General features: G+C 44.5%; 1 protein-coding gene across 10 annotated transcripts in view; it reads left to right on the top strand.

Annotated features, from left to right (window-relative positions):
* LOC102932319 (leucine-rich repeat and fibronectin type III domain-containing protein 1-like protein) overlaps positions 1-20,864 on the top strand; it is a 251,812-nt gene extending 230,948 nt beyond the window's left edge. For 9 of the 10 annotated variants that reach the window (XM_043534716.1, XM_043534717.1, XM_043534715.1 and 6 more), the window contains one exon: positions 18,784-20,823. In XM_043534716.1, coding sequence (XP_043390651.1) covers positions 18,784-19,297 — 514 coding nt within the window. In that variant the 3' untranslated portion in view covers positions 19,298-20,823. Of the gene's footprint in view, positions 1-18,783 lie in introns of all 10 variants that reach the window. The other variant, XM_043534720.1, reaches the window with a different exon arrangement.
* Positions 20,865-26,821: the final 5,957 nt, after the last annotated feature.

The raw sequence follows: 26,821 nt of genomic DNA, 5'->3' as shown, positions 1-26,821 counted from the left end.
ATCTTCTCTTTTTACTGCTGCTTGGATTCCTTTATTCTTTTCTGAGTCTCAGCCAACTTAGATATCTGTACCTCTGCTGCTACATTTAAACTTTTTCTTCTGAAAAGCAGTATTGGTTGCTGTTGTTCATTTTTTCTTCTTCAGTTTACTAAGTATCCTCCCCTTTTTTTTAAATCATCAACATTCTCTTTAACACTTATACTTTTTAACACTTGCACTGCCCCCAATTGTCTAGTCCCTTCCAAGCTCCACAGTGATTTTAGAGTCTGTGCAAAACTCCTTTTCGCTTCACATTCCTTTTCCCTAAATCACTCAGCTTCAGTTTTGCATTGTGAAACAGGACATTTCGCTCATTGTGACAAGCCAGTGTATTCTGCAGCTTTAAGCTTATCCCTATGTCTTTTGTACTCACTTCCCCCCACCCTGAACCAGCCAATTCCAGTTAAAGATGAGTGAGTAGCCACACCAAAGATGGACACTAAGGCATAAATACGCAGGTGGCTGGAGCCAGCTATTGAGGAAACCATATTTTGCTATTGATGTTCAGTATTCAATCAGTTCTATGCTTAGTCGATTTTTTTTCTTCACTTATTTTTCTGAAATCGATTCTGAAAGTTCAGAATACACATCCCCATACCACTTTCCCCACTGGTGCATATTTCTGATAAATAAAAAAGAAAATGTGAGTTTCATTTCTGGCTCTACCACTAACTGTGTTGCCTCGGGCCAGTCACTTAACTTCTGTGTCTGTTTCCCCTTCTTTAAAATGGAGATTAGTAACGCTGACCTAGCACCTGAGACAATGGGGAGTGTTATTTACTTAGTCAGATTACTGGCAGTCCATCACAAGGAAGACAGCGTATCAAAATGAAATATTCGCTGTCACAATAGACAAGAGCAAACCCTTATTAAAAGAAATCAGTGAATAAGGTGCAGATAGTAATCTGTCAAGAACATCAATGCTTCACAGAAATGGATATCTTTAAGTGCAGCTAATACAAAGAGCCAATGAACTCATATGGCGGGCAGCTTCATACAGGTCCGCATACTGTAGTTTTTATTCTGCAAAACTCCTTACAGCGCAGATGATATTGTGAGGATATTTTCATAGCTGTGTCTGCTGAGTGCACCTTCTACGTGTCAATGGCATCCTTTCAATTTAACCTGCATTTTCTCAGCAGTTCTAGTCCTGGTTGTAGGGATTTTCTGGGGGCATATGAAAAACCATGAATACACCTTGCCTTGCCATATTAAAATAGGAGTTTTAATATATAATTTCAAATTTTAGAGGATCGTGCTCACTGAAGGAGAGAGACCAGATTTAGAGACTGTTCAGGGGCCATATATTATATTTTATTTAAAATAAATTCCCTTGAGAATTTTAATGCAAATGTAACAAATTTTAATCTCCTTTGTTTATTGTGTCTTATGGTTACTTGTGTGTGTATACATATATCATATGCTATACCTCCATATTAGGAGTTTCCAACCCTTGTGAAATTGTCATATTCCCTGTGTGTCAGCCCACCATCATCATGAGATTGCACCAGTTTTAGGAAATTAAAACTCTATTTCTATGTGGATAGTTTTCCAATTAATCTTCCATAACAGAATTTATTTCCTGGGAGAAGGAATAAACTATTGTGTATTTAAATGTTCAGTGAGGGTGAAATTCACCTGTGTGCAAGGAGCCAGCTCATTTAAATCCCTCTTGTGTATAGTCTTTGTGCTGGCCTTCTGCAGAGGGTTAAATTTCATGCTGATTACATATTTGAATCTATCTGGATAAATGCATCATCTTTAATGGAATTGACTTCATTTAGGTTCTGTTTCAAAGACAACATATTTTATTCCAGCCTCCCCCCACCTCCAGCAAAAAAAGCTGTAATACCAGCAAAAGTGCAGTATAATTGTGTCTACACCTGGGGCTTTTGCAGAACAGCTATGTCAGGCAGAGATCACACCTCTGACCAGCATAGCTATGTTGGCCTAACTGATGCAGTGATCTCTGCTTGAGTCTGCAAACAGCCTAAAACAATACCTCTGAGTGAACTGCCCTATGTATCTTAATTGGTGATAACTGAGAAATTTAATAACGCCAGTTAATGGTGTTGCCATTTACTTTATTTCACTGCTGATCACAATACAGAGGAAAGAAAAGGTCCAATCAGATGATGATCTGCATAGCGGGTGGTATCTCATTTTGGCAACACAGATCAGCAGAGTCCAGGAAGAATAACATCATTTGTATTTTTCCAGTCCGACCCCTGCTTTGTGTATACAGTATTATATATACAGGCACAAGATGAGATGTGTTGCGTATTTCTTATACACCCAGAACTTCTACTTACATCGCTGGGTGCACTAGGAATCCAGGATAAAGTCCAAAATAAGAGAGAAAGGGAGAGCAATTACAGCCTTGCAAAATTGTCATGCATATCTACCAGCCCAGGCATACACAAGCTGTTCACCGCCCTCTACCATGATGACATAGAATAATGTGAAAACTAATTATATTTTACTTGCACATCAAAGTGATAATTGCTTATATTTACTGCATTATTATATGCAATTTCAGTGATGTTTTATTTTTCTTTTTTTTTCACTCTCATTTGTATTTAAAATATACACATGGTGAAAGCTAGCTTCCTATTGCCACATGCTTCTAAAGGGAGCAACATGGATTTACACTGAACATTGGTTAAAGGTGTTTGTTTTACTTGAGAGAGTTGCTTATAAATGTTTAACTGAATTTATTATTCATTTCCCAGGTATCATGTCTGCTTGATGCATTTTGTTGAGAATTTGCAACTCAGCTACTATGTTTAAAATGGCAGTTGCTCATGGTGCTCAGCAGGATAGGTGTAATTTGAGAGACAATTATAGACTAAAATTGTGAAACATAACAGTGGTGACATGAGTACTGTTTTCATTCATTAAGCAGAAGCAGGTCATAATTACTTCTCAGTTCATATATACCACCACTCTGTATGCTATAATGGATACACACTGGTGTTTACGGATGCTGTATGTGTATAGGAGAAAAATTTTCAAATGTTTCTAAATCACTTAGGCACTTTTGACAGTTTGACAGTGTTATGTACATATTAAGCATTAAATATTCTTCTATTGGACTTCAAATTATATTTGCATAACTGTGCATGCAATCAAGTTATAGCTGAAGTCTCCAGTGGTTTAACATTTGGAAATACTTATTTATTATAGGAAATGCTCTAGTTCTCCAATTCTTTTACACTTAAAATGACTATTTTAATGGCATGATAAATCTCTCCACGCTCCAGAATACAGTACTTAGTGCACATTACAGTTGGTTTTGTATGGTTTCATCGGGGGGGGGGGAGGGGGAGAAATCAATCACACTTTTCACTCACTGGTTCATTTATTTTCTGAGTCTCAGTGGTGTTCCTTTATAAGCAGGAAGGTAGATATTTTTCCCTTGAAGATTTGCTGTATGATATTTCAAGCTAACGTTGCTTTTGTCTGTGTAGTATACAGTATTTATATTTTTTTCTAGGCATTGATATTTTATGTAATGTCACTTCTCTGACAGTGAAACAAAGCATGTTACTATGTGGCTAAAAGTGAAACCATTTTCAGTGTAACATGTGGTTGTTTTTTAAGAATCAGCTTTCATTTTAATTAAAAATTCTTGCACACTTTGGACCTGATTCTCTGCTATCCTGCATCAGTTAGTTACACCAATGCATACCCTTTCTGCACTTTGCATTCCCTTCTGATTTGTCAGTGTTTCTCACCCACTTTCCATTGTTGTAAATGACTGAAGGAGTTGCAGTGTGACATAGAAGTGACAGGTTGTGTCTTTTTCATGAAAACTACTAAATACATTTGTTTTTTTTTGTTAGAAACCAATTTATTTGGATTTATTCCATAGAGGAACAATTAAATAACATATTTTTTAAAAAGACTAGCACACGCATCTATTCACCTCCCTACTGTTATTTGTTAAATTGAAAATTGTGCGTTGTTTGCTATGTTTATGCTTTCTAATATATCATTTGGTGGCAAGCCAGTTGTTTGTTAGAGAAGAAAGGTTTGTAAATCCTGTAGCCTGAAGCCTAGTAGAGAAGGGAGGTAACTGAGTGAGAGCTCTGCTGACATCTGCTGGAGACCAAGGGGCAATGACTGAGAAAGGCTGTACCTTATTTAAATATCAACTGTGTTCTCCTCAATACCTCATTTCTCTATCATCTGTGTTCTCTGCTGTCATGTGCTGGGAAGCATGGAAGTCGCCTGAGGGAAGCAGTGCCCTATTTACATATTTACAATTGTGGATAGTTTGGGGACATTGGGGTACAGCTTGGCTAAATTTTGTACTTGGGGCTGATATTTTGGAGCTGATCCTGTTGGGAATCACCTGGGCAATGGCTGGATGATGACTGGTTTCAGGATCACCCTGACAAACACTGGTGGTTGCCAAGGTTGGGCGGGAGGCGCTGGACAGAGTCAAGATTCAAGTAAAAAGAATGTGTGTTTTTTGGTTTATTGCAAGTATTATTTCTCACGGAATAGGGAGTCTGGTGGGTCTGTTAAATCACTGGACCCTTTTCACCTGTCAGTGGTGAGGTGGGAGGTGTAGTTATCTTGTTTGGCTAGAGCTCAGCTGCAATTCCAATTATGTGGACAGTAAAACCAGAGCCTGGCAGCAGTTCTGCTCACCTGGTAAGCAGTAAGTAGTGTAAAGCAGCAGCTGGGACCACCAATAACTTCCAGCAGGAAAACAGCAGGTGGAGTAAACCAGCAGTGGGTCCCATCTCCAGGAGGAAAGTAGTGGACTGAGAGCAAATGTGTGCACTATGGTGGGAGCAGAGGCTTTTGCGGCATCAGACTAAACTGCGCTGTAGACTCTGGTGAAGCCACCCTGTCCTACCTGCTGAAATAATTCTAGCAGGACAGGTGGTGAAGACCAGGATGCCTGTTTGTTTCAGGAATGAAGGCTGACATTTGCACACTGTTACAGATGCCTTCATCCAGGCAGCCTCTATTAGCCTGTGGCGGAGAGTGAAAGAGGGGAACAACTGAACAAGAGCTCAAAAGCCCCAAAATTGGGATGCAAAAATTACAGCTAGAGGAACAAAGATTAAAAGAAAAGAGAGTAGGGGCTGAAAAGAACAGGTCAGGAAAGAGGCTCATATGTTTCAGTGGCCTTGGTACAAGACTCTCTTTTATGGGGATGGGTGTGTGTTGGGGCGGGGGGAGTAATGTGTGTATTCCATCACGAGGGGAGGGACACCATCCAAATAAGGTTGGTGATCACTGATCTATGTGCAAAAACATGTAAACTAGTTTATAGGAGGGATCTGCAGATGTGGCAAGTGACGGTGTGCAGAAAAGGTGTAAAGGGCATTTGTTCAACTATATTCTTAAATCTTGTTTCTATGCTTTTCTCAGCACACTTTGAGAAAACTATGCTGTTTCCTCAGTCCTTTTACATGATTCCTCTTTAAGCTTCTGTTTCCTACCATGGCCACTAGCATAGCCAGTAGGTGATGATGCTTTATTTGTATTAATCTGCTATGTGACTCAATGAAGTGTGGTGCTTGCTAAACCATTGTCCAATAGCAGCATTGTCCATTTCTTGTGTGAACCATGGGGTGATGTGTCAGGAATGGCTTGCCTCATGATTTAAGATAGCAGCAAGTACAGGTACCCAAAAGAAACATTGCAGTAGCTCCTAATTTTTAATGTACAATATCTTTTCTCTGCTCTCAGTGGAACAGCACATTCCAAAATATGATGCTGTACCTCTGGTATAGGTCAGAAGAACTCAGTATTTATGTCATGGTGCAAGGAGCAAACGATTAATAGTTTATAAGAATTTGACTTATGTTTGTAGTCCATTAGGAACTGGATCTCATATCATCAAAGGCAATATCCTCCTAGACACTGAATTTACTCTCTCATATCCAGTGATCATCTAACTTTAATAAGCCACAGCTGCATGCTGTAAATTAGTAGATGAATCAATATTTAATAGTGATGTTTCTACATAGATAATTGAAATACTATATAGTGTGTTAAAAAGCTGGTAACGTAAACTTCCTTTCTGTTTTTATAGAGCAAACATAAAAATTAAAAATAGCAGTTCTCATCTATTATTAAGAAAGGGGTAATATACCATAGATTAAAGAGACGAACAGTCACTCTTGAGGAAGACGTGACATATTGCCTGATCAATATAGCAAACATTATACTCATTTTATATCCACTGTATGAAAAGCAGTACAATTTAGCTACAGTATGCATGCTCACAATTCTTTCACTATTTTTGTGCAATGCAGTGTACAGCTTCAGAGATTTGCTTATTTTAAAATCTGAACTTTGATTTAACTCAGTGAATTCTGTCAGCAATATTATACCTCTGTGCATCATTCAAGTCAGCTGTGAAATCCCTCCTATCTATAGACTTTGTGTGGTGAAGGCTGAGGGGCCCCCCAGCAGATGAAATTGAGGCAGGGAGTACCTGCATCACCACGTTTGACCAGAAGAAGGTGTGACAGGGTCGCCAGACCGGTAACAGTGAGATTTTCGAGTATTCAGAACTGGCTTGTCTCTATTGACTTGAGTGGGAGCAGAGTTAGGGTGAGGTTTTCAAAAGCGCTCAGTGTTGGCCTTAGTATTTTAAATCTCAAAAACAGTCCTAACAAACTCACAGAAAAGTAATGTATGCTCCTGACACAGACTGTGAAATGATAAATGTTTTTTGTTGAGCAATAGCACACACACATTGAGGATTTTGTCATTCCTCTTAGTGAAGCAGCAAAATGGCTGAAGTGGTTTGGCAGATTCACTAAAGTGATGGAATACAGACAGTGCCTCTCTGCTCACTAGAGAATTTAAGAAGAATGCCCCAAATAAAGTTGTTTTGATGTGAGGTTACTCAATGGAAGTTGCTGGATTTACAGCCTTGGAGCATGTGTCCTTTCCCACAGAACAGGTATAGCCTAGGCAGCAGCAGCTTCCCTATGTTGATCCATTAGTGAGATGAGAGGTACGATTTTTTTGCGTGGCTTGTTCAGTCCTTGGCATCTCTACTTAGACTGGCAATCAGAGGACTATTTAATGTCAGTTGTAGTGTTGGGTTATGATACCATAGAAGCAAGTGGCAACCATAAATAGCATTCTTGCTTGTCAGATTTTATCCTAATAGTATACATAATGCCACTGGAATCTTAGGCTATTTTTTTATAAATTGTAGTCTACATAAAGTTATTCTAAATCACAGTCTTCACACTTACTGTTTATAGACTTTTGTAACTTAAGTCATTCTGCAACTGTCACATCATGATAGAGATTTCTGACTTTTAGTTGTGCAAATGATCCACATCCAAGACTTGTCTATCTACAAATGACTTTGTGTTGGCAAGCGAATGTTGTATTGTTTCTGTCTCAAAGACCAGATAAGATTTTCCTTCATTTAACCTTCAGTGTTGCTGGAAATAGGATGACACCCTTCAAAAGGGAGTCAGTGTGGGTTATTTGGGTTTTTCTCTTTGCTCATGTAGAGGGGTTTTGGTTCAGAAGAAAGCAGCTACTATGAAAATCAGTGTCATTCTTAGCTCTTAGTGTTTCAGATTTTAACTCAGTTAAGTTTAGGAATATCATAGAATCATAGAATATCAGGGTTGGAAGGGACCTCAGGAGGTCATCTAGTCCAACCCCCTGCTCAAATCATCCCAGCCAGGGCTTTGTCATGCCTGACCTTAAAAACCTCTAAGGAAGGAGATTCCACCACCTTCCTAGGTAACCCATTCCAGTGTTTCACCACTCTCCTAGTGAAAAAGGTTTTCCTAATATCCAACCTAAACCCTCCCCCACTGCAACTTGAGACCATTATTCCTTGTTCTGTCATCTGCTACCACTGAGAACAATCTAGCTCCATCCTCTTTGTAACCCCCTTCCAGGTAGTTGAAAGCAGCTATCAAATCCCCCCTCATTCTTCTCTTCTGCAGACTAAATAATCCCAGTTCCCGAAGCCTCTCCTCATAAATCATGTGCTCCAGCCCCCTAATCATTTTTGTTGCCCTCCGCTGGACTCTTCCAATTTTTCCACATCCTTCTTGTAGTGTGGGGCCCAAAACTGGACACAGTACTCCAGATGAGGCCTCACCAATGTCGAATAGAGGGGAACAATCACGTCCCTCGATCTGCTGGCAATGCTCCTACTTATGCAGCCCAAAATGGTGTTAGCCTTCTTGGCAACAAGGGCACACTGCTGACTCATATCCAGCTTCTCGTCCACTGTAACCCCTAGGTCCTTTTCTGCAGAACTGCTGCCTAGCCACTCAGTCCCTAGTCTGTAGCAGTGCATGGGATTCTTCCGTCCTAAGTGCAGGACTCTGCACTTGTCCTTGTTGAACCGCATCAGATTTCTTATGGCCCAGTCCTCTAATTTGTCTAGGTCTCTCTGTATCCTATCCCTACCCTCCACCGTATCTACCACTCCTCCCAGTTTAGTGTCATCTGCAAATTTGCTGAGGATGCAATCCACGTCATCCTCCAGATCGTTAATGAAGATATTGAACAAAACCGGCCCCAGGACTGACCCTTAGGGCACTCTGCTTGAGACCAGCTGCCAGCTAGACATGGAGCCATTGATCACTACCCGTTGAGCCCGATGATCTAGCCAGCTTTCTGTCCACCTTGTATTCCATTCATCCAGCCCATACTACTTTAACTTGCTGGCAAGAATACTGTGGGAGACTGTGTCAAAAGCTTTGCTGAAGTCAAGGAATAACACGTCCATTGCTTTCCCCTCATCTCCAGAGCCAGTTATCTCATCATAGAAGGCAGTTAGGTTAGTCAGGCATGACTTGCCCTTGGCGAATCCATGCTGACTGTTCCTGATCACTTTCCTCTCCTCAAAGTGCTTCAAAATTGATTCCTTGAGGACCTGCTCCATGATTTTTCCAGGGACTGAGGTGAGGCTGACTGGCCTGTAGTTCCCTGGATCCTCCTTCTTCCCTTTTTTAAAGATGGGCACTACATTAGCCTTTTTCCAGTCATCCAGGACCTCCCCCGACCGCCATGAGTTTTCAAAGATAATGGCCAATGGCTCTGCAATCACATCAGCCAACTCCTTTAGCACCTTCGGATGCAGTGCATCCGGCCCCATGGACTAGTGCCAGTCCAGCTTTTCTAAATAGTCCTGAACCACTTTTTTCTCCACACAGGGCTGGTCACCTCCTCCCCATACTGTGCTTCCCAGTTCTGCAATCTAGTTTTCTTCTTATATTGGACCCTGTATTCTGTTTCTAGGGAAAATATATAGGGTAGGTTCGCCACACAGTTATGTAGGAGTCCAGATAAACGACTGGTTTCCATAATCCCTTGCAGTTTCTTAGGTGCCTAAATCCAGCATTTAAGGCACCAACGCGTAGCATTTACAAAACTCACTCAGCTCCCACCTGACCATTTTGGCACTTAAGTATCCTTCAGTGGGCATGTGCAAAACCCCTAGGTCTTGACACCACCGAGCAGATTGGGGTGCTAGCTCGTGCCTAAGCCATGGTTGGATTCTCACACCAGGTGTTGCTGTGTGACCTGTATATGAGCAGATGGGTAATTTGGGGGCCAGCAAGCATGCTTGTGTGCCCCAATAGTCCAGTGGTGAGATCACGCACCTGGGCTGTGGGAGACCAAGATTTTAATCCCCACTCTGTCCGATTTGTAGCACGGACTTGAACCCAGGTCTTCTGTATCCCAGTTGAGTGCCTTAATCATAAGGATATTGTGGTGGGGGGGTGTCTCTCCTGTGGAAGCTGTTACATTTTGTATAAGTAGTGAACTAGTAATTGAAGCAGGGGCTCTTCCACATCTCATCAATCTCTTGATTTTTTTTCTCTACCTCTGTTCCAGTGAATATATAATAACTTAATACAAAGTGAAACAGCTTCAGCCAGCGAGACTGAGAAAGACTGTCAAGAATACTCAATAAGCTTGGTGGTTAGGGTACTCACATAGGCGGTTGGAGAGGAGGGTTCAAATCGCCACTTCAAATCAGGCAGAGTAGGGATTTGAAAACAGGTCTCCCACACTAATAGGGTTGGGGTCTCTGTTTCACTCTTGTTTGTCATGAGAAAGAGCTGACTTGGCTTAGGTGCCCAACTCCAGGAGAGGTTTCTTGGCTGTGAATCCTAAGTGGAGATAGGTGCCTCTCCCTTTGGAGGGCCCACTGGCTGTCTTAGGTGGCTCTCTGCTCAGCTTGCTGGCTTCTTAGGCCTTCTGCGTTCCCTTTCTTTGATGACCAGGCTCCTCGTGTAATGGATGAGGAACCTGGGTGCCTAATTCAGGGGCTGAGGGTTCCACTCAGTGGCAGGGCACCTAGGAGCCTAGGAATTGCAGTGTTCAGCAACACCTTAGTCCTTTACTGGGTCTAGCCCTAGTGTGCTTTTCCACTGTTTCTACCTTATCCTGAAAAGCCTTATTTTCCTATAGGGAACTGTGTGCGGCATTAAATGGGTGACTGTACTTACTAATGTGCACTTCTCAAATTGCATCACTAATTTCGCTATTCTCATTCCCTATTATGGGTTATTTATTCATGCAACTACTTAGTTCATCTTTGTGTCATGGCACTGTTTGCTTCTCTAACTTCCGCTCATTCTACCCACGTGTCATTCTTTCTGATTTAGATAGTGGACAGCAACCTTTCCATTACAGAGAGAGAGCATTCAAACCTAATATCCTAAAATCCTGTTTCCTAGCTGCCTAAGATGTTCAGGCTTTTTTGGAGAAGAAAGTCCCAATGGGTGCTTTTGTTCTGTAGTCCTTGGGATTTTTTATTTAACTGTAATGAATAAGGATCAAACACTGCAATTCTTCTATTGAAGAACACAGCACAACTTAAGGAAGTTTTATTTTCAGCCATAGTATCATCCAGACCAGGGGAACTCTTCTGAATTGCCGCCAGCAGCCCCAGCACAGTAACAGTCTAAGATATAATGTTGTTAAGAACTGTCCATTTCTTTTGCACATACCCTTGATCGTATTCAGATTTCTTCCATGCAGGGAGAAATGTACCTTCTAAATCATAGAATCATAGAATATCACGGTTGGAAGGGACCCCAGAAGGTCATCTAGTCCAACCCCCTGCTCGAAGCAGGACCAATTCCCAGTTAAATCATCCCAGCCAGGGCTTTGTCAAGCCTGACCTTAAAAACCTCTAAGGAAGGAGATTCTACCACCTCCCTAGGTAACGCATTCCAGTGTTTCACCACCCTCTTAGTGAAAAAGTTTTTCCTAATATCCAATCTAAACCTCCCCCATTGCAACTTGAGACCATTACTCCTCGTTCTGTCATCTGCTACCATTGAGAACAGTCTAGAGCCATCCTCTTTGGAACCCCCTTTCAGGTAGTTGAAAGCAGCTATCAAATCCCCCCTCATTCTTCTCTTCTGCAGACTAAACAATCCCAGCTCCCTCAGCCTCTCCTCATAAGTCATGTGCTCTAGACCCCTAATCATTTTTGTTGCCCTTCGCTGGACTCTCTCCAATTTATCCACATCCTTCTTGTAGTGTGGGGCCCAAAACTGGACACAGTACTCCAGATGAGGCCTCACCAGTGTCGAATAGAGGGGAACGATCACGTCCCTCGATCTGCTCGCTATGCCCCTACTTATACATCCCAAAATGCCATTGGCCTTCTTGGCAACAAGGGCACACTGCTGACTCATATCCAGCTTCTCGTCCACTGTCACCCCTAGGTCCTTTTCCGCAGAACTGCTGCCTAGCCATTCGGTCCCTAGTCTGTAGCGGTGCATTGGATTCTTCCATCCTAAGTGCAGGACCCTGCACTTATCCTTATTGAACCTCATCAGATTTCTTTTGGCCCAATCCTCCAATTTGTCTAGGTCCTTCTGTATCCTATCCCTCCCCTCCAGTGTATCTACCACTCCTCCCAGTTTAGTATCATCCGCAAATTTGCTGAGAGTGCAATCCACACCATCCTCCAGATCATTTAGGAAGATATTGAACAAAACCGGCCCCAGGACCAATCCCTGGGGCACTCCACTTGACACTGGCTGCCAACTAGACATGGAGCCATTGATCACTACCCGTTGAGCCCGACAATCTAGCCAGCTTTCTACCCACCTTATAGTGCATTCATCCAGCCCATACTTCCTTAACTTGCTGACAAGAATACTGTGGGAGACCGTGTCAAAAGCTTTGCTAAAGTCAAGAAACAATACATCCACTGCTTTCCCTTCATCCACAGAACCAGTAATCTCATCATAAAAGGCGATTAGATTAGTCAGGCATGACCTACCCTTGGTGAATCCATGCTGACTGTTCCTGATCACTTTCCTCTCATGTAAGTGCTTCAGGATTGATTCTTTGAGGACCTGCTCCATGATTTTTCCAGGGACTGAGGTGAGGCTGACTGGCCTGTAGTTCCCAGGATCCTCCTTCTTCCCTTTTTTAAAGATTGGCACTACATTAGCCTTTTTCCAGTCATCCGGGACTTCCCCCGTTCGCCACGAGTTTTCAAAGATAATCAGTTGGTGTTCAACCAGTTTCACTTACTGAATAAATGGGTACACTCAGAGGGTTGTGACCATTTGCTGGTGAAAGAAACCCATATCCTTTGTGGATGATTAAAACTAGTGGGGAAACACAGGGCCAGTTATTGATTAGGCTTGTTAATGTTTCCTTTCAGTATGGTACAGTATCTGTATGGTTAAACAAGCAGTGATTATGCTCTCGCTCAAGAAACCATCTTTAGACATAACCTTGCCAATTAGTGCCTTGCCATTGATCCTCCCATTTCCAAAAGAGGTGATGGAGGGAGTGCCGTTGTGATTATTGGATGTAAAAAATTTCCCCAATTGTAACCTCAAATGTCAAAAGTATGTGCAAGTTCATAAAACATCACACTAAACTATCAAATAGGAAAATAGGTCAAGTTGTTTTCAATAAATGAATGTGATGAACAAGTGCAAGAGAACCAGACAGAGAAACTGTATTAGCCCAAACAAAAAAGGGCCTGCTGATATGACTCAAGGGCTGTTGAAATCATGCCTAGTAAAAACAGAAAATGTGGACCCAGAAGTAAATGGACCAAAATTGGTGTGGTGGAGATTAGGTCTAACTGGTAGACAAAATAAAGGGAGGAATGAACTATGCCACTCTCTTTTCTCCTTTTTGGGTTTCTTATAAAGACACTTAAAATATAATCTCCCATTCTACCTTGCATCCCAGGTCATCTCGTCTCATCTCATCTCATCTTCTCTGACACCAAGCTAGAAGGAGCAGACCAGACTAAAAGACTTTCTTCCTAAGAGGAAGGCCATGGTCTTGTTCAAATAACTTTGTTTTTCACTTTGTTATTTGTTTCACTTTGTTATTTGATAACTTTGTTATCAATGTGACATCCAGTTCTCAGCCCATCAGTGGGGATAGTTCAGTTCCTGGACTGCAAAGGTTTTCTTCCTTTTGTGTTGACATCCCATAACCCCCACCCCCTCTTCCTCCTATCCTGTGTCTTATTTTCTTGGATTTTAATTAAATCCTGAAATCAAGTGCATTGCATCAGCACACCAAGATGAGATTACCACAATCCTGCCATGCCTAAGGAGAAAATTCACAATCAATTGACGTTCTTGACTGGAATGTGAACTAGGGTCCAAGCAACAGGTGCTGTGGTTGACCTGTCAGCCAACCTATCCATTCATGACTGACCAGCCAATCAGTGTTGTAAACAAATCATCAAAAAAGCCATGTATCCCCCTCCTTTTCTCCTGTCTCTCCTCCACCTTGTGTCTGCCTGCATGTTACAAACACAAGTGAATACCCTTTATACATCAGGACTGAGAGTAAAATTAACCTTTTCCTTTTTATCGAAGAAAGGTTGATCTGAAAATAAGAGACTGATATTTTGCCTCCAAAAGGAGAGACTTCAAAGATTTTCATTGTTTCTTCTGCATAATCACTGTTTTAAATGCTTGTTTTAATTTCTTGCTCTATCTTGTGACGGATTAATAAACTTTCAACTTTAAAATGAATGCTTCTGGGTGTTTGCGAAGAAACTGAGTAAACCAAGGCCTCTGTAGAACATGCCCTCCACACTCCCCAAACCTTTATAACACTGTTTAATGTTGGACAGTGAAAGAATTTATAACACCGTTAACTCTTCTGACCTTTGAGATCAATACAACAGTGCTTATGAACAGTTTATACATTTAGAGCCATGCTTGGATTCCTATGATAGTGTACAACTTTCAGAAAGAGCAATTCCTAATCAGACTGTAATTGGAGGGACAGTATTCTTTGTCTAAAAAGAAATGATTTATTCAACAGACTTGAAACTAAAATTAATAGTTTTGTCAATGTACAAGCAATAGCAAACTAATTTCCAACTACACTCTCATACAAGTGAAGGTAATAAGCAGTGAGGCTCAACAGGTAGTTAACATGACACAAAAATCATAAGCCCTCCTGAGGGATTAAAAAGAGAAGTAGCCCAGCAAAGTACTTATTCCCCAGAGGTATGATTATCTCACGCAAACACAGTCCTGCAGTTGCCTTATTGCTATTGTGAAATGTCTTTCATGTGAATTAATTATTTAAATAAATGACTTTGATCACTGAAAGCTTCTACTTTGAGATAGAATAATTCCACTCAGTGATTGATATATTGGTCTTACCCCATTTAGAATTATGGTATGCCCTAAATCTAAATTCTTTTGTCACTCAAATTGTCAAGGATTATATGCCGTTCATGTTACATTTTGCAACAAACCTATAACACAAAGTCTATGCTGCTTAAAATGTTAGCAGGTCAAACTAAAGTGAAAACAGACACCATCATTATGGAGCTGACATTTTGTCAAATATATTCGAAGTACTCAGATACCCTGGTGATGAGCACACAATACAGCTAGACTATGTCTGTGCACCACATCATAGCTGACTACAAGAACATGTTACCACTATTCATTCTTCTCTTTTCTAGCCATTGCTCTTTGTTATTCAAACAGGCCCACAATGCATTAAATACCTCCAATTATTATTATAATAAAACAATTGTAATAGCTTTTATCACAATCATTTATAAAATAAATTATTCAATTAACTGAATATCCAGTTGTCCATATATTAGATTACCCTAAAAATAAAGATAACAAGCCCAACCTTCTCGACACTGCAGTTCCAATCACCTCAGTGATCTCAACACCTTCAAGAAAAGGGGAGGAGACTCGTCAGGATTTTGTTCTGGCTTTCTAAGAAGCCAAGGTAGCAACTTTCCCTTGATGCATGTCCATAACTCCTTATCCTGGATGTTACACATGCACCCAAGGAACACTATGGCTCTTCTAGTTTATGGAGCTGGAAATGGTCTTCAAAAGAGCTGGCACATCTCAAATGTAGTATTAATTGTTGTTTATTTAACATTTGTATGTAGCGCCACAGGACATAAAAATGCCATTGTTTGGAAGTATCTGAACTTGTTTACTCCACATCTATTCATTTAATTACAAAAAATATAGATGTGCTTCATTGGCTGCTAAACACTCAATTTTTCTAATATGCTACTACTGTAAATAGCTTTTAACGCTAATTAGTCAAACTTTAACACCAACCCATTCACAATAATGGAGTACAAAAAGTTATAGGACAGAAGAAAAAAAGCAGCATTAAAGACTACTTAATAAGCCAGATAGTACAAAGAGTTTGATTAATCAAATATGTTACTGTACCTGTAAATTCCTTAATTTATTTGCTAAAAATCTCTGTCCATGATGGGAGTGTTGGTAAAGGCTGAATTCTAATAGTTCTTGATGGCTGCTTTTAGCATAGTACTTCCTGTCTGTTTCTCTTGTTCTTTATGTGGTTTTCAAAATAACTTTATCAGAAAACTAGTGCATGTCAAAGACAGTTTATTTTGCTCTGCAATATGCTGACAGTTCTGTCAAAATGTCCAGGAAGTTTAGAATACGTCTGCATTCTGGATTATGCTTGAACACAGAATTTACTAGTATAGGAGAAGTATGACCCTCCAAGCTATAATCACCCCAGAAAGTCCCCAGAAGTCAATGGCAAGTGAAGATGCTTGTTGTCTTGTCATATTGAGCCCTACGTAGTGAGGCGGTGGAACTCGATGGTTACACTGATTTGCTGTTTTAGTGAACTAACACCTAAAAAAAGGTAAATATCTAAAAACTTGCTGCTGGTGATTTTTCTCTTCCAGCTCAGGAGATATACAGTAATTTTAGCGGCAAAGATTTTCAGGGTAAACCAACTCTCTTCTTAATTACTGAGTTTTCTTTCTTTCTTTTTTCTTTTTTTTAAGACAGAGCTTGAATGTGCAGGTTTGTGTACATAAAATAATTTGCCGTGAAGCATACAACTTTTTCATGCTGTCCAGTGAAATGCATCAGTTAAGTAAATGTAAAATGCTGTAGCACGTTGGAAATAGCTAACAATTGACTGCTCACAAATACACGTTAATTTTAAGATCAGTAGAGAAGTAATTAGAGAACTAAGTAGAGAACTAAGTAAGTAGAGAACTAATTAGTTTATGAAATCACTGGTACCAAATAAGTGAAACCTAACTGAGAGGGGGAGTGGTTTTTTGCTCCCTCTATTTAAATCTCTGTTTTGGTTTGTTTTTTGTTTAAAATCTACTTAACTCAACAGCCTAACTAACACCCAAAAAAGAGGAAGAAAAGATCTCTTTGCAAAGGGGCAACACACACCTTTGCCACTTAAATCAAAGAAACTTCCTAGTCCACTTCTGTAGGTCCTCTGAGGCGATCTCCCACCAAAACAAGAGACACAAAACTTGATATTCCTTACATTTCTAAGGTTACAAAGTAACCCTTGCATGCTTTATACATCAAAAAGTAACAAAAAAGGGGAAATATCCAGAGGATTGTTTTTCCTTTGTAGGTCCCTTATGATTTTAATAGGTTGATGATCTCTAAATATATCTGGACACAGACAGTAACAGCATACTTCATGCTGCTCAAAATAATATAAACATAAAGAAAAATAATTAATAAACACTTCCCCCAATTTTCAGACAGCTCTACTGACTACAGTATAACATTCCTTTAACCAGAACATAGTTTCTGATATTAGGTGGAAACTATATTAAGTTTCCTTACAGGTCTGATTATGCAATGGTGTATGCTGGATTCTCATTAACCTTCCAATTTGTCACCTGGGCAGCAGTTTATTTAATTTTACAGATAACAGTATTAACTACAAAAAAAATATAGCAGATGTACACTTTTTTATGTAGTGATTAAATTATAGAAGTTATAACAATGTAACTGAAATTATCGCAGTTGCAGACTTGTATGCAGATGTTCTAATTGGGCTGAATGGCGATGATCCTTCGAATTTTCAAAGCTGAGCATGTTTAGACTAGTCCACAATTGGCTGGTGACCACATAGGAATAGCCTTTGTTTTATGCTGCTTGTTTCTTTATAAATGCTGATCTTAACTGTGTGTGTGTGTGTGCGCGCATGCACGTGTGTGCAAGAGCAGAGGGTGAGGGCTCCGGCTGGGGGTGTGGGCCAGGGATGAGGGGTTTGGGGTGCAGGAGGGTGCTCCGGAGCTACGGTGGGGAGAGAGGACTACCTGCAGCTCTCTCTCCCCGCAGCAGCATCTGGCCTGGGGAAGAGAGGTGCCCCTCCCCTGGCCATGGCAGGTCCAGGCCGGGGGAGGGGCGTCCCAGCCGCGGCAGGTATGGAAGTGGGTTCAGGCTGAGGGAGGGGCTCCTTGGCTGTGGCAGGTCCCAGCTGGGCGGGTTCCCTGAGTGCTTGCGGGGCGCTAAATCAGCTGCTGCGCGGCCGTGCAGCTTACAGGGAACTTGTGTGTGTGTGTGTGTAAAAATATTTTTAGATACATTACCGAGAGAAATTCTCAGTTGGTGTAAATTAGTGTAGCTTAATTGATTTCTGTGGAAGTGTCCTAGTTTACAGTAGCTGAGAAAGTATATGTTCATAGCCTAGAGGTAGTTGACTTGCAGTTTGAGATCTGGATTTGATTCGTGCTTCCATTAGCTCACTCCCTGGCACTTCAATGATACACCATGTAGTAGAGTTATACTATCATGCTGTGTGGTCATGTCAGATTTCAAACAGTAAGCAAGACTGATCAGTACTTGGAGGAGAGACGTCAAGAATAGAGATGTTCATAGAACATGCTCATCTGTTATGCATTAGGTGGCTGCTTTTATTTTCTCTGTTTTGGCAAGTCTCTTCCAGTTCAGGTTGCTCTTCTTTCATATCTTTAAAAAGAACGAGGAGTACTTGTGGCACCTTAGAGACTAATAAATTTGTTAGTCTCTAAGGTGCCACAAATACTCCTCGTTCTTTTTGCTGATACAGATTAACATGGCTACCACTCTGAAACCTGTCCACATCTTTACTTATTCTTTCTTTTTTTGAAAAAGGGAAATTATATTTAAAGTTCACTGTAAAGTATCATTCAGGTTAAGATTGCACTACTGTGGACAATTGCTATGCACCAGAACTCTACAAGTGTGCATCACAGGAAATGTAGTTACTTATATGCAATAATAACAAACTCTACACAGGTGCAAATTCCTTGTGCTATTTACTCTGTAGTATTTCTCAAGTAATGGGGGAGAGCATGTATTGTGCAATAGAAGACAAAGGGGGAAGAAGTAAAGTTATTCTGTGGACCATAGCTTTGAAATTCTTGACTAGGCAAAGCATTTTTCCATGGTGCACTGCATTTCAGGCATTTATTTTACCCATTTTGCCTTCTAGGATGATCCCGGCCATTAGCAAATCCTTCTTCCTGACTGATCTGGTTGCAGGACGTGAGTATGACCTTTGTGTTCTCGCTGTTTATGATGATGGATTGACATCTCTAACTGCAACCAAGGTGATTGGGTGTGTGCAGTTCACTACACAGGAAGAATATAAGCAGTGCCGCTCTCTTCATGCCCAGTTTCTTGGAGGAACCATGATCATCATTATTGGTGGAATAATTGTGGCTTCCGTTCTTGTTTTCATCTTCATTCTTCTCATGAAGTATAAAGTCTACAACAATCACCACAAAAATAAAAATACTAAAGTTAATAATGTCTGCTCTCAGACCAATGGTAGTCAGAGTGGGTCAATGGCTCATTCTGCTTCCAAACTCACAGAGAGACGGGAAAGTTTGCATCAGGAATGCTCAGGAACTTCCATCAAAGGCAAAACTGTTGTAGATTTGGATTGTGAAAGAGTGACTCTTACTGACACAACCTTTTTAACAACTGAAGCGTTATCTCAATAGCAATGTGACAAAGCAGGACACACCACATGAGCCAAGGTGGTATCGCTTAAAACATTTTAATGCGAGTGGTTGTATTTTAAGCTTCACTACTATTGTCTATTTTTAAGATCAGATGGTTTAAAAAATATTTTTTTAATCTGTAAAACAGTTCCTGCATTCTTAAATATTTTTGTTTCAATATATTAAATATAAAGTGTGTGATTTACAAGATTTTTTTTTACTGTTTCTTTTATAGCTACACCTGTGGTATTGAATCAGAAGCATAACTATATTATGACTAGGTTTGTCTTTAGTAAAAATGCACTATTAATTCATTCAGTTACCAACTGGCAGCAAGACCAACTCTCAGGAACCTCAAACTTCTCTGATAGTAGAGTCATTTACCAGTTCAACTACCGAGCTGTTAATGAGCAATGAAATGTTATAAAGAGTTCTCAGCTTGTTAATCCTGAGACATTCATCAGTCTATGTGCACTGTATACATGTCATCCACAAAAGAAAAAGCTAAAGGTTCCTCCGTGGACAAAATACTACTCCAAATAAGGAAAAGAAAATTGAAGGATTTTGACATCATCTCGCACTATTCATTGGTACGGAATTGCTGGCGTATATTGTTTGCTTTGTAAAGGCTGGTATTATTCAAGACTGTGCCTTGAAGACCCTTCTCTTTCTTTTCAGTTAGATTTACCTCACCTTAGACAGGGAGGAGCTCCCACTTTTGTCCTTCCTAATTTAAGTCTTCAGAAAGCTACTTAAATTAGAAATGGTGTGTTGTGCACATCTTTTGCTACACTGGAAACTGTGTCCTAGTCTCCCACTCTCAAATTGTGTCAAGTGTCAACCAAGTTAATCTCTCTCTTTTTGGTATGTTTTTAGAGGGAGGACCCACGAGTTAAAGCTCCACTGCATCTTCAGATAACATTGATAACCAATCTCTTTATTTCTGTAGTACTGCATGAAGCGTAATGTAATTGGCCAAAGGATTAGCTATGTAAATGTTTATGTGCAATTCATTTTAACAATTCATATTTAATAATTAAATCTTTTTGTTTAAAGGCGTACTGTCAGGTCAAAATGAGTCCCCAAATTAGGTGTTTGTAATGACTTCCAACAAAACCTAAGAGCAATCCATGAGTTTAAATAAATTGTTGAATTAAACAACAGCATTCCTCTGCACTGTTCTAGCATGTGAATTTGAAGGCAAAATTACTGAAAAAAAAGAAACCCTATATAAATAAAACTGACTAGTCTCTTTTTTGTTGTCCGAAAAGATGTGAAGGTAAGGAACAACAACAAGGAAGGAAATGACTTGAAAAGTAATAGGTTCATTTCCAAAACAAAACAGTTTAAATCTTTAAGAGGACTGCGTGATAATGTAAAAATAAAAGGAAATCCTTATTCTAACAGTTTCGCTTTAAACAACCAGCAATATTTCTCTGGTTGGATCTGAAAACATGGGACAGGCAAAGATATACATTGGACAGTTAAAAGCTGTATTATTATTGCACAACATTAAAGTAATATATTTTATTTAATCATTACACTAAAGTAATAAATATAATTGTTCAAAAACTAAATTTTTCACAGTCTTGTTAATTGCCACAGTATCAGGACTTTCTATAATCTCCTATAGACAGAGTTTTTATGGTGTGGCCCAGATACTGACTTGACTCCCTCACTGAAATTAAACTGGTTTCAGAGTAGCAGCCGTGTTAGTCTGTATTAGCAAAAGAAAAGGAGGCCTGGTGGCACCTTAGAGACTAACCTATTTATTTGAGCATAACACAAACATTTTAATGGGTCCATTTTTAGGCTTATTAGTCACAGTGAGCTGGAAGCCTTTAAGACCTTTAAAAAAAAATTCAGTATCATCAACCCATGGACAGAAAGTTAAGTTTTACAAATAGTGCCAGGTGCTGAAGTATCGCCGGCAGGGGTAGTTGGGTTTTTTCCACTTCTTTTCCAGCAGGTGGGGATATCACAAACCCTTGGCAAGTCCCACTTCACCAGTTAGTGCTATCAACTGCTGGAGAGGTGGAAGAGATGAACCCTGATTCAAGACCGTGGCATCTAAGAACTATCAATGCACCTTCACATGAGCCCATCTTGTTGTAACTGCTGATCGTTGCTACCTTTGTTATGTTTTTCTCTCTGGTCATTATGGCCCCAAAATGTTTCCTTTAAAGATGGTCTGGAAAAAATGTAAGTGGATTTGAGCCCTTGTTTGTTCCCTTATTCGGTACCACAGAAATTAGGAGCATTTACAGGGACTGAGCCTGAGGCTTAAAAACAAACAATACAGGCTCTCGCCTGCTGGCGGCTCGGCGTGCTGCCCCAAGCAGGTGCTGGAGGGGCATGAAGCCTGGCTGCAGAGAAGCGTTCAGCACAGAAGCTGGGCTGGAGGCGCTCCGGGCCCTGCCCGGCTCCCGGGGAGGCGGTTCTGCTGACGAAGCCACCCCCACGCAGGAGACTCGGGGACGAGCGGACCCAGCTCACGCGCGCCCCAGAACTGAGCACGAGCGGGCGACGGAGACGAGCGTCCCAGCAGCATCGCTGCTTGTCCTGTGTCACGTGCTGCAAGGGAGCGAACCGGGCGCGGGGCTGGAGGCGGAGCGGGGTTGGAGCGGGGGGCGGGGAGCAGAGGGGGTGGAGGCGGGGCTGGGCAGGAAGGCGGGGGAGGAAGCGGAGGGAGGCGGAGCAGGGCAGGGGCACGAGGCGGGGCTGCGGGAGGAGTGAGCGGGGCGGGGCTGGGCAGGAGGGCGGGGCTAGGGGTGGAGCTGGGCAGGGGAGGAAGCGGACGGGAGGCGGAGCAGGGCGGGGCCTGCCGGAGGAGTGAGCGGGGCGGGGCTAGGCTGAGGGAAGGGGCGGGGCGGGGCGGGGAGGCGGGGCTAGGGGTGGAGCTGGGCGGGGGAGGAAGGGACGGAGGCGGAGCAGGGCAGGGGCACAAGGCGGGACTCCTGGATGAGTGGGCGGGGCTAGGGTGAGGGAAGGGCGGGGCTAGGGGCGGAGCTGGGCAGGGGAGGAAGCGGACGGAGGCGGAGCAGAGCAGGGGCTCCGGGAGGACTGAGCGGGGCGGGGCTGAGGGAGGAGTGAGCGGGGCGGGGCTAGGCTGAGGGAAGGGGCGGGGCGGGGCGGGGAGGCGGGGCTAGGGGTGGAGCTGGGCGGGGCTGGAAGCGGACGGAGGCGGAGCAGAGCAGGGGCACAAGGCGGGGCTGCTGGAGGAGTGGGCGGGGCTAGGGTGAGGGAAGGGGCGGGGTTAGGGGTGGAGCTGGGCGGGGGAGGAAGCGGACGGGAGGCGGAGCAGAGCAGGGGCTCCGGGAGGAGTGAGCGGGGCGGGGCTGAGGGAGGAGTGAGCGGGGCGGGGCTAGACTGAGGGAAGGGGCGGGGCGGAGCGGGGAGGCGGGTCTAGGGGTGGAGCTGGGCAGGGGAGGAAGCGGACGGGAAGCGGAGCTGAGCAGGGGCTCCGGGAGGAGTGAGCGGGGCGGGGCTGAGGGAGGAGTGAGCGGGGCGGGGCTAGGCTGACGGAGGGGGTGGGGAGGCGGGGCTAGGGGTGGAGCTGGGCGGGGGAGGAAGGGACGGAGGCGGAGCAGGGCAGGGCCTGCGGGAGGAGTGAGCGGGGCGGGGCTAGGCTGAGGGAAGGGGCGGAGCGGGGAGGCGGGGCTAGGGGCGGAGCTGGGCGGGAGAGGAAGGGACGGAGGCGGAGCAGGGCAGGGGCACAAGGCGGGGCTGCTGGGGGAGTGGGCGGGGCTAGGGTGAGGGGAAGGGGCGGGGCTAGGGGCGGAGCTGGGCGGGGGAGGAAGGGACGGAGGCGGAGCAGGTCAGTGGCACGAGGCGGGGCTGCTGGAGGAGTGGGCGGGGCTAGGGTGAGGGAAGGGGCGGGGCTGGGGGCGGAGCTGGGCGGGGAAGGAAGCGGACGGGAGGCGGAGCAGAGCAGGGGCTCCGGGAGGAGTGAGCGGTGCGGGGCTGAGGGAGGAGTGAGCGGGGCGGGGCTAGGCTGACGGAGGGGGTGGGGAGGCGGGGCTAGGGGTGGAGCTGGGCGGGGGAGGAAGGGACGGAGGCGGAGCAGGGCAGGGGCACAAGGCGGGGCTGCTGGAGGAGTGGGCGGGGCTAGGGTGAGGGAAGGGGCGGGGCTGGGGGCGGAGCTGGGCGGGGAAGGAAGCGGACGGGAGGCGGAGCAGAGCAGGGCCTGCGGGAGGAGTGAGCCGGGCGGGGCTAGGCTGAGGGAAGGGGCGGAGCGGGGAGGCGGGGCTAGGGGCGGAGCTGGGCGGGGGAGGAAGCGGTCGGAGGTGGAGCAGGGCAGGGGCACGAGGCGGGGCTGCTGGAGGAGTGGGCGGGGCTAGGGTGAGGGAAGGGGCGGGGCTAGGGGCGGAGCTGGGCGGGGGAGGAAGCGGTCGGAGGCGGAGCAGGGCAGGGGCACGAGGCGGGGGTGCGCGGGAGGGCGCGAGCGTTCCGATCGAGGCGTCTCTTGGCCGAGACCCGGGGCTCCGCCCGGCCAGGCGCGAGCTGGTGCTGGGCGCGGGGGAGTTGCAGGCTTGGTGGCTGTGGTGCTTCGCCCCCTTTCAGCAGGGTCAGCGTGGCTCTTTGCTGGTCATTGCTAGCCCGCCTGCCGCCCGTTTCCCTACGGCCCGCCTGCCTCGATCGCCCCGCCGAGACTGGGCAAGGGGAGCTGTTCACCCCGCGGAGCCTGAGCCGGAGACTCCGCGAGATCGACGCTGCCCGTGGTGACACCACCTTGGAGCTGGAGAAACCCGGCACATGCTGGGCCTGCAGCACCGCATCCACCGGGACATCAGGTGCGGGAGGTGGTGCTGCAGGGGGTGGCTGAAACGGGCGCTGTGTTAGGCTGAGCTGTGGGGCAGAGGGGGTGGGATGAGTTTAGGGTTAGGGGTGAGGCTGAGGGTGAGGGTTAGATTAGGGTTTGGGGTTGGAGTAAGGGGTTAGGGGGGTTAGGGTCAGGTTCAGGGGTTAGGGTTTAGAGTTACGGTTTGGGGTTAGGGTTAGGGTTAGGGTTAGGGTTAGGGTTAGGGTTAGGGTTAGGGTTAGGGTTAGGGTTAGGGTTAGGGTTAGGGTTAGGGTTAGGGTTAGGGTTAGGGTTAGGGTTAGGGTTAGGGTTAGGGTTAGGGTTAGGGTTAGGGTTAGGGTTAGGGTTAGGGTTAGGGTTAGGGTTAGGGTTAGGGTTAGGGTTAGGGTTAGGGTTAGGGTTAGGGTTAGGGTTAGGGTTAGGGTTAGGGTTAGGGTTAGGGTTAGGGTTAGGGTTAGGGTTAGGGTTAGGGTTAGGGTTAGGGTTAGGGTTAGGGTTAGGGTTAGGGTTAGGGTTAGGGTTAGGGTTAGGGTTAGGGTTAGGGTTAGGGTTAGGGTTAGGGTTAGGGTTAGGGTTAGGGTTAGGGTTAGGGTTAGGGTTAGGGTTAGGGTTAGGGTTAGGGTTAGGGTTAGGGTTAGGGTTAGGGTTAGGGTTAGGGTTAGGGTTAGGGTTAGGGTTAGGGTTAGGGTTAGGGTTAGGGTTAGGGTTAGGGTTAGGGTTAGGGTTAGGGTTAGGGTTAGGGTTAGGGTTAGGGTTAGGGTTAGGGTTAGGGTTAGGGTTAGGGTTAGGGTTAGGGTTAGGGTTAGGGTTAGGGTTAGGGTTAGGGTTAGGGTTAGGGTTAGGGTTAGGGTTAGGGTTAGGGTTAGGGTTAGGGTTAGGGTTAGGGTTAGGGTTAGGGTTAGGGTTAGGGTTAGGGTTAGGGTTAGGGTTAGGGTTAGGGTTAGGGTTAGGGTTAGGGTTAGGGTTAGGGTTAGGGTTAGGGTTAGGGTTAGGGTTAGGGTTAGGGTTAGGGTTAGGGTTAGGGTTAGGGTTAGGGTTAGGGTTAGGGTTAGGGTTAGGGTTAGGGTTAGGGTTAGGGTTAGGGTTAGGGTTAGGGTTAGGGTTAGGGTTAGGGTTAGGGTTAGGGTTAGGGTTAGGGTTAGGGTTAGGGTTAGGGTTAGGGTTAGGGTTAGGGTTAGGGTTAGGGTTAGGGTTAGGGTTAGGGTTAGGGTTAGGGTTAGGGTTAGGGTTAGGGTTAGGGTTAGGGTTAGGGTTAGGGTTAGGGTTAGGGTTAGGGTTAGGGTTAGGGTTAGGGTTAGGGTTAGGGTTAGGGTTAGGGTTAGGGTTAGGGTTAGGGTTAGGGTTAGGGTTAGGGTTAGGGTTAGGGTTAGGGTTAGGGTTAGGGTTAGGGTTAGGGTTAGGGTTAGGGTTAGGGTTAGGGTTAGGGTTAGGGTTAGGGTTAGGGTTAGGGTTAGGGTTAGGGTTAGGGTTAGGGTTAGGGTTAGGGTTAGGGTTAGGGTTAGGGTTAGGGTTAGGGTTAGGGTTAGGGTTAGGGTTAGGGTTAGGGTTAGGGTTAGGGTTAGGGTTAGGGTTAGGGTTAGGGTTAGGGTTAGGGTTAGGGTTAGGGTTAGGGTTAGGGTTAGGGTTAGGGTTAGGGTTAGGGTTAGGGTTAGGGTTAGGGTTAGGGTTAGGGTTAGGGTTAGGGTTAGGGTTAGGGTTAGGGTTAGGGTTAGGGTTAGGGTTAGGGTTAGGGTTAGGGTTAGGGTTAGGGTTAGGGTTAGGGTTAGGGTTAGGGTTAGGGTTAGGGTTAGGGTTAGGGTTAGGGTTAGGGTTAGGGTTAGGGTTAGGGTTAGGGTTAGGGTTAGGGTTAGGGTTAGGGTTAGGGTTAGGGTTAGGGTTAGGGTTAGGGTTAGGGTTAGGGTTAGGGTTAGGGTTAGGGTTAGGGTTAGGGTTAGGGTTAGGGTTAGGGTTAGGGTTAGGGTTAGGGTTAGGGTTAGGGTTAGGGTTAGGGTTAGGGTTAGGGTTAGGGTTAGGGTTAGGGTTAGGGTTAGGGTTAGGGTTAGGGTTAGGGTTAGGGTTAGGGTTAGGGTTAGGGTTAGGGTTAGGGTTAGGGTTAGGGTTAGGGTTAGGGTTAGGGTTAGGGTTAGGGTTAGGGTTAGGGTTAGGGTTAGGGTTAGGGTTAGGGTTAGGGTTAGGGTTAGGGTTAGGGTTAGGGTTAGGGTTAGGGTTAGGGTTAGGGTTAGGGTTAGGGTTAGGGTTAGGGTTAGGGTTAGGGTTAGGGTTAGGGTTAGGGTTAGGGTTAGGGTTAGGGTTAGGGTTAGGGTTAGGGTTAGGGTTAGGGTTAGGGTTAGGGTTAGGGTTAGGGTTAGGGTTAGGGTTAGGGTTAGGGTTAGGGTTAGGGTTAGGGTTAGGGTTAGGGTTAGGGTTAGGGTTAGGGTTAGGGTTAGGGTTAGGGTTAGGGTTAGGGTTAGGGTTAGGGTTAGGGTTAGGGTTAGGGTTAGGGTTAGGGTTAGGGTTAGGGTTAGGGTTAGGGTTAGGGTTAGGGTTAGGGTTAGGGTTAGGGTTAGGGTTAGGGTTAGGGTTAGGGTTAGGGTTAGGGTTAGGGTTAGGGTTAGGGTTAGGGTTAGGGTTAGGGTTAGGGTTAGGGTTAGGGTTAGGGTTAGGGTTAGGGTTAGGGTTAGGGTTAGGGTTAGGGTTAGGGTTAGGGTTAGGGTTAGGGTTAGGGTTAGGGTTAGGGTTAGGGT

This window comes from Chelonia mydas, chromosome 23, assembly GCF_015237465.2.
Source record: "Chelonia mydas isolate rCheMyd1 chromosome 23, rCheMyd1.pri.v2, whole genome shotgun sequence".
Taxonomy (NCBI): Eukaryota; Metazoa; Chordata; order Testudines; family Cheloniidae; genus Chelonia; species Chelonia mydas.
The sequence above is the reverse complement of the archived record's forward strand: the minus strand, read 5'-3'. Positions and strand labels throughout refer to the sequence as shown.